The 14,622-nt window shown below is 38.2% G+C and overlaps 1 protein-coding gene across 20 annotated transcripts in view; it reads right to left on the reverse strand.

Annotated features, from left to right (window-relative positions):
• The window catches only part of KIAA1217 (KIAA1217 ortholog), a 338,974-nt gene that overhangs the window by 66,718 nt on the left and 257,634 nt on the right, over positions 1-14,622 (reverse strand). For 18 of the 20 annotated variants that reach the window (XM_059841653.1, XM_059841745.1, XM_059841620.1 and 15 more), the window contains 2 exons: positions 11,642-11,840; positions 6,717-6,810 (listed from right to left, as the gene is read on the reverse strand). In XM_059841653.1, coding sequence (XP_059697636.1) covers positions 6,717-6,810; positions 11,642-11,840 — 293 coding nt within the window. Of the gene's footprint in view, positions 1-1,128; positions 1,291-6,716; positions 6,811-7,561; positions 7,711-11,641; positions 11,841-14,622 lie in introns of those variants that run through there. The other 2 variants (XM_059841726.1, XM_059841736.1) reach the window with 2 other exon arrangements.

Genomic DNA, 14,622 nt, shown 5'->3' on the forward strand with positions numbered 1-14,622 from the left:
GCTGCAGGGTAAGCTCTCAGCAAACCTCAACATGAAAGACCAGCTTGAATACAGGCCTGTTAGTGGGAAATAAAGAACCCTCCCCCTAAAAATTCCACTCTCTGGAAGTTTCCAGGTAACTGGTTTGTGATATCTACCATATGACACTCCTCTCAGACTGACTGGGAGATTATAGCATGGGTGTGGCAAGCTCGTGTTCCTTGAGTGGTTTCATATCAAGAACACAACACTTTCTTTCAACAGCAGTTTCACATAAACTTAAAACCCACCCTCGTTATTTGAAAATTAAAGAAATCCTAAAAAGTATCTTTTAAAATGTTGGTGTAGTAATAGTATCTACAAGGTTATATTCCTTATGCATACATATATTCCTATACATACATATAATACTATTCCTAATGTTTGTGAAATAAATAAAATACACCAAAGCATAAAGCCATCAAATTAAAAAAGCCACAGTGGAGTATCCATCCAGCTGTTACACAGGATCTGTATCTTTAAACAAAACAGCTCTGGGCTAGAAAACATTTGAGATTAATATACTGTTTTATGTGTAGCTAAAAAAAATTACAGTTTTTTCCTTACAATTCTATCCTTTTTCTCCCTAATTTAGGCGTTGCACAGCAGTAGGTATTGTGTATCAAAGGACACGTGAATGAAAGAGAACAGGTACATTTACAGTCTTTCATCACAGACTGATTTGATGCAGGTACTCCTCAGTATCTGCAGGTCTGTAGTTGCATAAATAATTGCTAACTACTGAAAACCCACTCAAAGCAAATGTAGCAAAATCCATATCAGTAAAAAGAAAATCCAGAACATCAGAGACTTCTTTTATAAATTTTGTTCAGATCTCCGCAAGATTTGTAACAGCAAGAAGAAAATAACTTTTCATGTATAATATGTAAGTTTGAAAACAGACATAAAATCTAAGAGTAGAGGTTGGTGGTTTAAAGAGCAATTAAATATTCATTTTCTCACACAGCTGAAGGATAAATAAACAGTTTTCATTGTTCTGATTGAAATTTCCAGTTAATCTGAATATATATTTTTGTTTGGAAAATAATAAGAAAAAAGAAAAGAAAAAAGAAATTATATATCCTTCATTATTTATAAGCATCCTCTTACCTTACATCTCCTGGTGAGTTCTGTTTCTAGATGGCTTTGGCAGGTATTTTAATTCAGAATTAGTTTCAGCAATACATGCCATTACATCTGCTCTTTAAAATAAACTGCTTTTTCTCTTTTCGTCAGACAAAGTATGTGGCCTAAAAGAGCTGCAGCGTCTCTGCTCAAGAGGTTTCATGGACACTCAGAGGCTTTCTTTCCACTGCATGAAAGTTAAATCTGAGTAAGGAAGGCATTTTTCCTGTCCCGGAAATCAGCATAACCAAAACCAATGCTGAGCTAATGAGAAATGTTTCTTCCATGTGTTCTGTTTGGCAGACACCGCAAGTCATATCGAGGAAACACGTGATGTTTATAAATACAATATGGCTTATGTTGTCATAACCTCTCAGTGACAAAAAGAGCACTAGAAAAAGCAGACAGCAAAACAGCAGGAGAGATGAGATTTGTATCATTTGGAAGGTCTCTATCAGATAATAGAGGTATTAGCAATTGCCTTTCATTTTGGTTTTTTTTTTCTTTTTTCCCAAAAGGAAACAAAGTTTAAAAGTAATAGGATCAGAAAGGTAAACACAAGGCAACTTCTATAAATGCTGTCCTGTAGGCATCCTAGCACTAAAATACATTCACACAATTTACTGCTTGAATTATTTTCCAATAAATACTTTTGTTCTAAATATCTCTATATAACGTGAAGACCTCTTACTTTTTTTTTTTTAGCTGTAGTATGCAATATAAAGATATTACTGTGGCAGTGTTTGCAACTTTTATGTTTATTGATGTTAAGATCATAAGCTATCCAATGAAAAGAACTTAAAGATGCTGGATGTATGTTTACAGGTACCTTAAGAACACAGAAGAATTATTCTGCTTTTATTATTTCTCTATCTTTTCTGTAAAGCAGCACTGAATTTTAGCCTCCTTGGAAGCCTTAAATTCTTGGACAGTTGTTTGAGGGTTTCTAGTACTTGTACGGTATTTTTAAGTTCACACATTGCATCTAGCTCTAGAGAGTTAAAATGTTGGCAGCCGGCTAACCAGTCACTTTCAAGGGGAAAATGAAAAGTTGGAGGTGTGCAATTTCAATTAAAAAAGCTACTTAGCACAAGTTTACAGAACTTAACAAATGTCTGCCTTGTTTTCCTATACAACTCATTTTAACCCCTGTCCTCTCACCCTGGCAGTGAAAACCCCCACTGCTGTCAGGAACATTATTAACTTTTTGCCACTCTTAACTCCCACAAAACGTGGAATTTCCAGGTACTCTGTACTGTCCCAACTCAGCTCTGACTCAACTTGCCCTAATTGTTCTTTCTTGGAGATACACTCTCAAAAAAAAAAAAAAAAAAAAAAAAAAATATTCCAGAACACCTCAAAGCATGCCTCAATACAACAACAACCACAACAAGCATTCTTTGGATATTCTGACCTCACCCAGCAGAGATCTTATGCAAGTGAGACAATTAAGTAAAACCATGGTAGGTCTAGGACACTTCAAAATAAAGTCTACCTCAGAGACTTTAGGGCAGGTGGATGGGAAGAAGAACACTGCCAAGCAAAATAGCCACTAGTTTTTATGAAGTAAAAACTCCCTCCCAGTTCTCAAAATTGGCTGGTAGGTGAAGCCCAAAACCAACCACTGCATAAGCCAACATTATTAGAATCCAGCTGTGCCACCAGAAACACTGAATAGTTTCTATAACAGAGGGGGAGACTGCAACTTAAGTTTCTTTAGCCTTTAGCCACTCCAAAAAAGGAGAGTGTGGAGAATGAGGACATTAAATATGCTGTGCACATTGAGTGGGGGAATCACTTCAGCTCAACAGCCCAGGATGGAAGGAGCTGTGTCCATTCACTCAGCACCATATAAAACCCCAGAGCCCATTCCTTACAGCCACGGCCTGGCATTCAGTCTGTGCACCATGGCTGAGTGAGTACCAGCCTGGGCCCTTCCCTTCCAACCCATGCAAATCACAAATGGCAATTCCAAGGGCACAGAGCAGCATGGCTGTGTACATGCAGTTACACTGGAATGTGGAATGCCAGGGGGAAAAATAGACCATCTAGACATTTTGTTCGTAAGACTATTTTGTCAGAAGAAAGTACAGTTGCACAGACAGCTAGAAAGTGCTGATAAATGATACAAGCTCAGGTGAAGCAATAAATGAATGAAAGGCAGCAATAAGAAGATACATTTTTCAAAAAAACCTGTTGCAGATTTTCAGAGTACATTTTGGGAGAGGAAAAATAAAAAAGAAAAAGCACAAGTACAAATATTCAGTGAGACAGCACTGTGTGGCTCCTTCTTAGCAGCATTCAACATGGCAGACCTGTCAAACAGACCATGCTCTTTTGAGAGGGAAAGGGCCAATACCAGTAAGCAAGTGAGGCACTCAGAAGGATTTCAAGAAAAACTTTCTTTTAGAGCTTGCTTGGACCCTCAGTCAACTCCCTTTTCTCAAACACAACCACCTCAGAAAAAAAGCATGAAACAAAGAAGAGCAGAAAAATTAGAATTAATGGACCTGAAAGTGGAATGGTTCAATAGAAGATCTGAAAGTCACAGATCTCACATTCTTCTTGGACATTTTAAGTCTTCTTGTCCATATGGGTAATACTTAATACTTCAAGTGTTACTGCCAATTCTTATACAGGTCTAACATCTGTTTGGTAGTTAAAACAGGTGTTCAAGCTGGCAGCTAACACTATTTTCTTAGATTATTTTGGGCCAGTTACATGGAAATTATTATAAGGCACATGAATAGAAGCCTGAATGTCATCAAACCCAGGGATAAACATTCCAAAGGGACAAGAAGAAGAAAAATAGTAGAAAAATCTGTAAAGGCAAAACTTTCCCAGTCACCAGGAAAAAAAGGCTTTAACTCACAGATGACAGGAGACAACCACACTCTGAGTATCACCATGGAAAAATATACTTGCAATGACTAATTCATTATATTCTAAATACTGTTTTTCAATGGTCTGACAGTCAGCTGCTTTTCTGTAGGTGTTTTGAAACAGTTAAACATTATGCCAAGCACACACTCCCTCCTTTCCACTGTAGTGAATTAGCACTCACACATCATATGAAATTGATGAATATCAATTTGCCTAATGCAAAGATATGCAAACATAAAAGGAGAGGTAAGAAGCAAATATTTCCACAATCTTATGGGTAATCTGCAATCGCAGTACATAAAATGTACATGTTTTTCACTTAGAACCCTCACGTTTCCCCCTCCTTCACTCTGGTTTGCTAAGGAAAGAGGGATAAATAATCCATCTGGCTATTGGTGGTTTTTTTCTGCTGAACTAACAACCTGTGAATCCCCAAGCAAATTTCAACCAGATTTAACCAATGAGTAGAAAGACTACTATGTCCCTATAAATTTTGCCAAATTAGTGATTTGACAGAAGATCCTACTGTACTTCTGCCAAAGAGAGAAACAGTTGCAGTGTGGGCTCCAACTTTTTAGACTCCAGAGGATGAGCAGTGGAGAGCATCATTACTTTGGGAAAAGCCTCAGTTAGGACCTGAGTATTGCTGCATAAGGAAGAACCCAACCAAAAGACACACATCGATAGAAAACCAGGTTTCAGTATTTCTGAGCTCAAGAAATCACTTGTTTCCATGCTCATAACTTTGAAGTGCAGAAGTTCACATAGATCAAAGGAAAGACTTTTTGCATGTTTCTCCACAAAGCCCCTATGAACATCCTGGCTCTCACTTCACCTCTCAGACCAGAAAGACAAGAAATCTGCCAATGCAAAGCAAAAGCCAAATGAGAAAATAGCTCTTTTGCTGGATGCACAGAATTTCAAAATGGCATCTTTGCACTTCTGTAAAACACAATATTCTGCCATGAAAACACCACCTCTGCAAAGACTGTCACTGTGTCACCATTATTTTTTAGTTATGGCAAAAAGGTGCTAACTCAGACATAATCAGGAGATGTTGAGTGTGCGTATCTGTTGTACAACATAGGATTTTAAAATAAGCAATTCAAATAATTGCAGTTTTTGCACAGAGGCAGCATCTGTGTTCAAAACAGCTCTGCTAGGCAGCAAATGCCTGGAGAAGGGCCAAAGAAGTAATTTTTACTTTAAAATATATGTAGTTGACTACGATAGTACCTTCAAATATGCCTAGAACACACAAATATATACCTTCAGCATCCACTGTACCTGGAACAAGAACAGTATAAGATAACTTTATAAAGCCACAGTTACAAGCATTAATGTCATAATGCACAATGACAGTATGTCATGCCTTTGAATATGAATGAGATATATCAGATACATCCAGTTACTGCCACAGGAATCTAACTAGAACTGAAGAATTTCAGGATGTTACAGAATATACAAAAAACTATCACATCTTCCCTTTGAAGTACATCTATTTCCTTTCTCATGTTGTGTGTGCAGCTGTGTGAAAAATCAAGTAATTAGATTTCTGACCTATCCAAAGGACCATTTTATAATTTAAGTGGATAAATGAGAGGTGGTTGAGAATAGTGCCTGTAAATAAAGTATTTCAATCTTTCTAAAATATTGTGGGCCTTAAACCATTGAAACACAAGAAGTACTTACACAAAATATTATTAATAAAGCAGGGACACATGCTCAGAATTGATAATGAAACCAAGTAGCAAATGCACAGTTAAGGAAATCACTTCACAGGAAATTTTCTGCACAGTTGAATCAGCTTTGGAACACACATAAAAGCCACAAAGTGGGTAGGACAGTAGTGGCATTGTCTTCTGGCCCCATGAAGTTAATTTGGTTGTACTGTTTCCTGTGGACAGACCTAGGATGGGTGGGGAGGAGATGAGGGTGTGTAATGTCACCACCACCCCCCTCTACTGCAACACCAGCTGCAGGTAACACAGTGGAAGAGGTGTCCCACAGCTCCATCTCTTGCCTCTTGGCACCAAGGGGGGAGGTAACAGTGCAGCAAAAGACTGACACTGTGAGAGAGTGAAATCAAATGTTCCAAATGCATTCTCTGTAGTTTCCTAATACAAAACGTTCACCAGAAGATACAAATATACTCATCCTTTTTCAGTGCAGGTAGAAAATTTAGGGAAAGACAAAACTATTTATACCATGATGAGTATGCATCAGAATTTTCTATCCAAAACCATAATTTACAAAGAGTTTCAGTAGACTTGAAGTGAGATACAGTTGCTCAGCCACTGGAAACAAATTCCTGCTGAAGCTTTGCTGGGACATACTAACATTATGTCATACTTCACTGGAAAGGGTTTGCAAACACAGAATAGGAAGCTGTAAAACTCTAAGTACTGTCTTTGTCACAAAATACATAATTAGAGGCTATGTTTTGCTTCACATGCTCTACTGCATTTAAACAGGATCAAAAAACCAGCTAATGCCCAGGGCAAATAATTGGAAAAAGAAAAGCAGTTAAAACACATTACAAGAAGCATTATTTATTCCCTTTTCTGTATACGTGCCATATGTATAGCCCAGATTTTCTGAATTGCTCTGTACATATAACATTTCAGAGTTTAAACATTTACCAAAAAAACTGGAGGAAAAAAGAGTATAAATGCAGCATTAGTACTTACCCTTATATCTCCATTTACAGCTCTGGAAGTGTGATTAAATGCATGTGCAGGGTCTTTGTTGTAAACTTTAAGGAAAGATCGGTCTTGAATATTCCTGAAATTAAAGAATCAGCAATGACAACAGATGAAAGCAGTTTTATTTACTTTGTTGCCTGAAAGTTTCAGGTAACAGAAAAACATAGTAGGTCTGCAGTTGATCTATAAGAAAAACGTAAATGCCATAACTAAGACACACACAAACAAACAAAAGCCTGCTTTGATTCTCTTTCCCATGGGAAGTATCATTCTTTCACTAGAACTCCACACCCATAAAAATTAGATAGTGTTAAGTTTCTTTCAAGATCCTGCCACAGAGTAAAAACACTTTGAAGACAATAGAACTTCAACATTTACACAGCACTCAAAAAGGATTTAGTTAATATTTACATGTTTTATTGTACACTCAGCCCACATAAATTTTTGCTATTCTAAGAAGCGAGAATATCAAAAGAAAAGCAGTCTTTCTAACTGTAATGAGGAAATTTTAATTATCAGCTTGTTCACAAAGCTGAAAAAAAATCCACAAAAGCTGAAAAAAAATCCACAAAAGCTGAAAATTCAGTTGTAGATAAATTCTTCCTCTAAACTTTATCTATAATAAAGAAAGTTTTTAAAGGGAAAAAGTATTGCAGAAACAAATTAGCAAAAATTTTGATGTAAGCTTACACAGAAATAATTTAGATGAAAAGCCTTACAAGAATACTTTTGTTTTATTCGGAGTCTACACTTTGTCTTTGATTAGTTAATTTTTTAACTATTACATTTAGGAAAGAGATGACAGTTTTTCATTTTGTTTCAAGACCTACCTTCCAATAATTTTATGGCTTTGACACTTGCCCTGAGCTCTGCTGATTTCTGGTTCACATTTAATCAGTTGCAAAGCCTCCAATCTATGCTCCCTTACATCCTTCCAAAGCTGCGATTCCTTTCATTTCCCTGTAGTGATCTCTAGAGAATTTACTTACACATGTGACTGAATTCCTTTCCTCCAGGTGCAGCTACAAGTCTAGTGAACTGATCTTAATCACTTGGATTATAATTTAAAAATGAAGGGAAGGATTGTTGGGCAGGTCCAATTTCTTTCTTACAATGTCATATTACAATCAGTGATTGCTTTGAATGGGTAGCTAGTCAGAACTTGTGTTGCTGCTGTAGATGTCAAGTAGTTATTAAAGAAGCCCCGCAGCTTGAGAGACAGATCAGTGTCTTGTGTTGAACAACTGGAGGGCTGATGAGAAGTTTAGTATTTATGAGTGTTTACTTGTAGACTGCATAGGAAAATAGCTACCTTGCGGCCAGTTCAAGTTCTTCAATTATTTACGGTAACATAAACTGTTTTCCATCTTGCAAATGTGACTCTGCACTGGGAAGCTCAGTTACCACTGCCTGCCTCAGACTTGGGACTATGCTCTTCTCAATACAAAGCAAGCTCTCTCATCTTCCATTCAAGAAATGGCATATTATTCATTTAAATAAATTTTATCTGTCTTTTCTGTCTGATGGCTATGAGATGGTACCTCAAACAACTGGAGTTTTTTACAAGGCATTTTCCATAAATATTTCTTGTAGAAACATGACACTTTAAAGTAAAACATTGCTGCAAGGCAGAGCACCAAAATACTAGGCATTTGATCTCCGATATGAAGGTATTTCACCTCATGTTGCTATTCTAAGATAAACATTACTGATAACAGGTATGTACTACTGTACGTTTATTATTACTATAATTTGCATTACTGTAGCTCCCAGATGCCCTTGGCATGTTCAAGGGCCTCACTGATCTGTGTGTGCTGTGTAAACACCCCAGGAAGACAACTTTTCACCAACTTACAAGGTGAACAGGAGTCACAAAAGACAATAGTATAGCTGCAGGAAGATAAGGGAACAAAAAGAAGATCATAGTCTCTCCAGCCAGAGGAGCAGTAAACAAATGCTGGAACCATGGGCATGCTCTGCGTAGGCAGTGCAACAGAGAGAGTGGGAAGGAGACCAAAGCAGTGGTTTTGCAGATGTCTGTGCACAACACCTTCCAAGCACATTAGAGGGCTGCCTGAGAGAGGGGGAAGACACTTGTTTGAAAATTAAAAAAAAAAAAAAATTCAAACTGGCATTATTCACCAAGTGGAAGCAGATGGCACTTGGTACTCAAGAAGAAATGAAAAGTAGCATTTAAGTGGGCTTGGAGGAGCCTTCATAATGAAGACAAGTAGTTTAATGAGATGGAGAAGACACAGTCAGAGGACAAGTGAAAAATGAATGCATGCAGAACAGTCTGCTTGTCAAACAAGGAGAATGATCTTTGTTGCTTCATTTGAATGGGTAAGAACAAGCAAGATTACAGTAAGATTACCTATTACCTATGCCAACTGCCAAGAAAAGCCAATTACAGCAGTTGCTATTAAAAAGTTAAAAAATTACGTGAGTGTTTTTTCTCTGTGGGATGGGAAATGAAAGGCTGTAAAATAGGGATGCTCTGGAGCACAAATCTGAAGTCCACACTAGATGCAGAGCCCTGAACCACTTAAAGAAAAAGACTGGACTTAAGTAGAAAGGCAGGGCTTTGTCCCCAGCAAAAAATAAAAAAAGTTAAAAAAGAAGGAGAAAATAAAAAGAGAAAAGGAAGAAGAAAAGGAAGAAGAGGAAGAAGAATGAGAAGAAAGAGAAAAGGGGAAGAAAGGAAAGAAGGGGAAGAAGGGGACAAAGGGGAAAGAAGAAAGAAGGAGAACAAGGAGGAGAATAAGAAAGAAAAAGAAGAAAAAGAAGAAGAAAGAAGAAGAAAAAGAAGAAAAAAAGAAGAAAAAGAAGAAAATAAAAAGAAGAAAATAAAAAGAAGAAAATAAAAAGAAGAAAATAAAAAGAAGAAAATAAAAAGAAGGAAAAAAGAAAAAAAGAAAAAAGAAAAAAGAAAAAAGAAAAAAGAAAAAAGAAAAAAGAAAAAAGAAAAAAGAAAAAAGAAAAAAAAGAAAAAAGAAAAAAGAAAAAAGAGGGGAAGGAGTATGATGGCCTAATGCAAGGCACAGAAGAACATGGAGCAGCCTCTGAGGGAGATGGAGAGCTTAAAGGCCTGACTGAAACCCCTCTGTTTAAAGGAAAGAAAGCAGAGGATTGAAGGAAGAAATGGCAAACAAAGGAGAGAAAGAGGATGCTTTATTTCATCTGAGGGGAGACACGACAAGATGTTGTGATGAGTAAGGAAAAAAAATGGAGAAATGGTTGTGGAAAATATTCAAAGGAGGTGAAAATGCATGTTATGGACTCCAATACCTGGAATTAACTGGATTTGCTGCAGTTTACTAAGTGAGAAGGCTGGCAGAAGTGAAGGAGGGAATTTTGTTATGAAGGAAGTCAGCTGGGTTGTGGGATTTCCTCTAGAAATGCTCGACAATACAGGCATAGGAACAGAGGAAGCAGATGTTGGGGTTGAGCCAGGCCTGAGGCTGGCAGAGTGACGCCTGCAATGGGAGCAAGGGAAAAAAGGTGGAGTGGCATTAGATAATCAACAACCACATTCTTAAGGGCATGAAGTCATAAACTGTTAGTCTGAAACTCAAGAGAAGATAGGAGGGATAAAGGGAGAGAGGAGCCAATGGGCTAGATGATGGTTGGCAATAATGCACTCGGCCAGAGAGATGTAGTAACCCTTATCATGATTCAATCAGTTGATCTGATCATCTGAATAAACTGTTTGATGTATAAGAAACTTGGGAACATGTTGAAAGATGAAGATGATGAAAAAATCAGATGGGTCTTCACACAGGGATTACAATGGCCAAACAGGGGTGTGACAGTCTGCAAAGCAAATAAGATTAAAAGAAACTGAAATCCAAGAGACTAGCTAATGACAAGACACTGGACAGACAGCCTGAGGAAAGCAAGACAAAGATGAGAAAATGGAGTGGGGTGCTATTCAAAGATTAAGACCAGGAATGGGGAAATTGGATTGGGAAGGGCTAGAAAAGCTCCAACTTGCTCTTTTAACTACAGCATGATAAGGAGGAACACCTTAGCCATAGGATCTCCAGAAGAAACAAGGCAGCAGCGGACAGTACACTTCTCTTGCGCCACAAGATTTTCCTGCATTAGTGGCAGACTAGCAGAGAGCAAGCAGCTTTTCTGCTTTCTCCTCCATCTTCTTATGCAAAAATGGACAAATCTCTGTCCATTTTTATCATAGTTTACTTACAAAGTGTAACATGTCTGTAGTGTACCTGAGAGCTTTATTTATGCATGATTTGAGACCTTCTTGGGACCCTGAGACCCTGGAATTTCTGCTGAAGAAACCTGGTTACTTAAGAAGCTGCACTCCCACAAAATAAAGGATAGAAAGGTGAACCATGTACTGACCAAGCTCTGAATTAGTGAAGTGACTGCATCAGTTGCTGCATCCTGACATATAACAGGAAGAAGGTGCAACAGTGATCCCCAGAGCCACAGAGCTTTGGCTATGTTACATGGCTCAACTGAGGACATCAGTGACATTCATGCTTGTTACTTCAGGCTCATGAGATCAGGCTTTGCAATCCCAGCAAAGAAACAACCCAGCTTTTCTGTAAATGTTTATTCTGTATTCTATTTTAAATGATTGTGTCTCTGTTAAATTTCAATAAACATATTAAATATGTGAACTTTTGTATATTATCCAAATATTTCAACAAGGCATGCCATTTATCAGTGGCTTGTGCAATGGATATTGCACCTACAGCAAGAGGTATTGTCAGACCAGACCTCCTAGATTACTCAGACACCACTGAACATGCCTCTATGTGTCAGGCCACTCTCTGTCAGATACTTATCAACCCCATTCCTTTCTATTCAGTAAGTGCACAACAAAACCCACAAAAAACCCCCAACCCCATGAAACCAGCAGCTATAATTCCATGTCTTACCTCACATCACACAATTCATAGTATATGTTTCTGCTCTCATCCTTGATGTAAATGGCAACACTGGGTGATTCCAGCATTTTCATTGTCAGCTGCTGGGGGAAGGCACTTACAAAAAGGGCACGAATTGTGTCTGTGCTTGTGATTTCATTCGGCATCCTCAACTGCTTTGTTTCATCTCCATACTGAAGATACAATACACCTGCAAGCAAAAGCAATAGGAAGTTACATATTCTTAAATGCACAGTAATGATCTGGTTTCAAAGTCTATGTGGAACACAGACCAAGCCCATAACGAGAAGAGAAAAACCAACTCTCATTCTTTAAAAAATAAAGCACATATGTCATTCTCCTTTTCTATTGGAACTATTGGACTATTGGAACAGAGCATAGGACAATTATAAGGTTTGGCTCTGATGAATGTACTAGTCCCAGTACTAAGATGCCTCTTATTTTACTTCAGTTAGATAAATCAGAAATTTACCTCACAAATCCTAATGGAAAATCTCAAACACACCAAGTTGGCTCTGCAGTGGAAGTTGTTGGTAAATCACAAGGTACTTTTTAAGCAAAGCTGAGGAAGAAATTTATCCTTTTATAGCATCCAGCTTTCCTTATACATAACCTCACATTTACCAATAAAACCAAAATTTTCATTTTAGCTCAAGGAATTTTATATTCACAATTCAATTTGCTGGCATTATATAGCATAAAGCCTCAGGTGAAAACTACTTCCAAGAGTAAAACTGAGGTACCCCACAAAAAAACAATAGCAATTTTGGATCCTTTCAGTTTCACAGCACCATTAATAATCATGCTTAGTGCTCAGGGAGAAACATAAGTAATCTTAAATGCAGAATTGCAAAATATGGATGTTCTTATTCACTCAAGACAGAACACGCTTCTGATACAGCTATTTTCAGGGAATGGGAGGCCGTGATACACTCAATAATGGAAAGAAACATGAATAATACAGACCAGGGACTGAGGGAAGGGGTATGAAGTACCTCTTCCATGATGGCTGTGCTGGCCCTGCCAGGCCTATGCTGACTCCTGTACAACCAGCACTGGCCAGTACTGCATGAGTGTGGCTCATGAGCATCGCTACAGCCCAGTCCCATGCCATCGTGACCTCCAAAGCCCTCCAAGGACTAAAGCACTCAGAAAGAGCCATCTCAATTAACAGAAGAAATCAGTCTGGACTTAATGGTGTTGATGAGTTCTAACCATGCTGAGTCTAGCTCCTAAAGAAAACCAAAAGATCTTCTCAGGAGCATCTCCAGCTTGGGAAGGTTTATTAGGACCTGCACAGCAGGAAACAAGCTGCCACAGGATTGCAACTAAACTAAGCAATTTCCTGGGATGTACAGCACTAGGGAGTAGATTCAGAAGCAAGTGTTCAGCTGAACTACTTTGGATACAAGGAGTTTGGGACTCGTAAACCCAGTTGAGCGCACTCTGCTGTTTCTGAGCCATCCCAGTTGTCTCTGTACAACACTGCATTGTCTCAGGAGGAAATACCTTTTCTGTCTGTATGAGATGGAGCAAGTGTAGCTGTGGTGTAAAAAGATGGTAGACCACAAAATCACAGAATGGCTGAGGTTGAAAGGAACCTCTGGAGGTCATCTGGTCCACCCCCACCCCAATCAAACAAGGACAGCTACAACCACTTGTGCAGGACAATGTCCAGACAGTTTTTGTGTATCTTCTAGGACAGAGACTCCGCAGCCTTTTTGGGAAACTTGTGTCAGTGGTTGGTCAATCTCACAGTCAAGAAGGGTTTCCTGACATTAGGAGGAATCTCATGTTTCATTTGGTGATTATTGTCTTTGGCCTTGTCACTGGCCATGAACGAAGAGAGCCTGGCTCTTCTTTGCCGCCTACCTTCAGGTTCTTTTGTACAATGATGACATTACTGTCCTTCAGCCTTCTCTTCTCCAAGCTGAACAGTCCCAGCTCCCTCAACCTGTCAGAGCAAAGAGGCTCCAACCAAGTTAATAATCCTTGTGACCCTCTACTGGATTCTGTCCAATCCTGGGAGGATTCTGTGCTGCCAGGCCTTTGCATCCACCAGTAATTAAAACAGGTGGGCTAAAGCCTGGCAGAGCATTTTACACAACCTGAATTCACCACAGCAGTTGCAGTGTAGATGCATGTAAAGTTGTTCTTCCATGACCAATATAATCAGGAGGGTTGGGAACACAAGGCCCTCAGTGCAGTTGCCATCAATCATCAGCAAATCTCAGCAAATCACAAAATTTAGATGGTAAGTCAGTGAGTCACACTTGAAAGTCAGCAACAGGATGGGCACTTTATGGTGCTGAGATAGAAACACTGAGCAAAAGCAATGGGAAAAGCTGAGGTCCTAGAATACAAAGGCAAATAATGAAAAGAAAAGAAGGCATTCCAAGCTAAGATGAGCCCTTTTTCCCCTTAGTCTTTAATATTTTTGTCCCTATGTTGTCTGTAATTGCTATGAAGGAGAGCAGAAACAGTCAGATGTTCGTACAATCAGTGGGTAATTGTGCTTGCACTAAGGGAAAGAAGATGTTAACTTTCTTGAATGCTGAACAGACTATTCAGCATTACCTAACTATTATTTAATATTAGGCTGCTTTTATAAAAAAGAGCTGTTAACTTAATCTTTGTACTATTTTCAAGAGCTGATACCTCTTTCTTCATTAGACTGCAATCAAACCCCACTATATGAATCCTACTACAAATTTCCATTTTCCTTTGTCTGGAAAAACTTTTTCAGACTGAAATTAAACTAGTTTTCTTTCAAAGACTGAGAGGAGTTTTCCTATTACTTTTATTTATAATGCCAATATTTAATGAGCTATTAAACTATTTTTCTCTTATTTTATTATCATTTGAGACATCGTTTATTTCTTTATGTTCATCATTTATGTGTTAATGTTTCTAGGTAAAATTGTCTTTTTAGTGCTCAAATATTCTATGCAGCTAAACATTCTTTAGGATTC

The sequence above is a fragment of the Haemorhous mexicanus genome, chromosome 1, assembly GCF_027477595.1.
Source record: "Haemorhous mexicanus isolate bHaeMex1 chromosome 1, bHaeMex1.pri, whole genome shotgun sequence".
Classification (NCBI taxonomy): Eukaryota; Metazoa; Chordata; class Aves; order Passeriformes; family Fringillidae; genus Haemorhous; species Haemorhous mexicanus.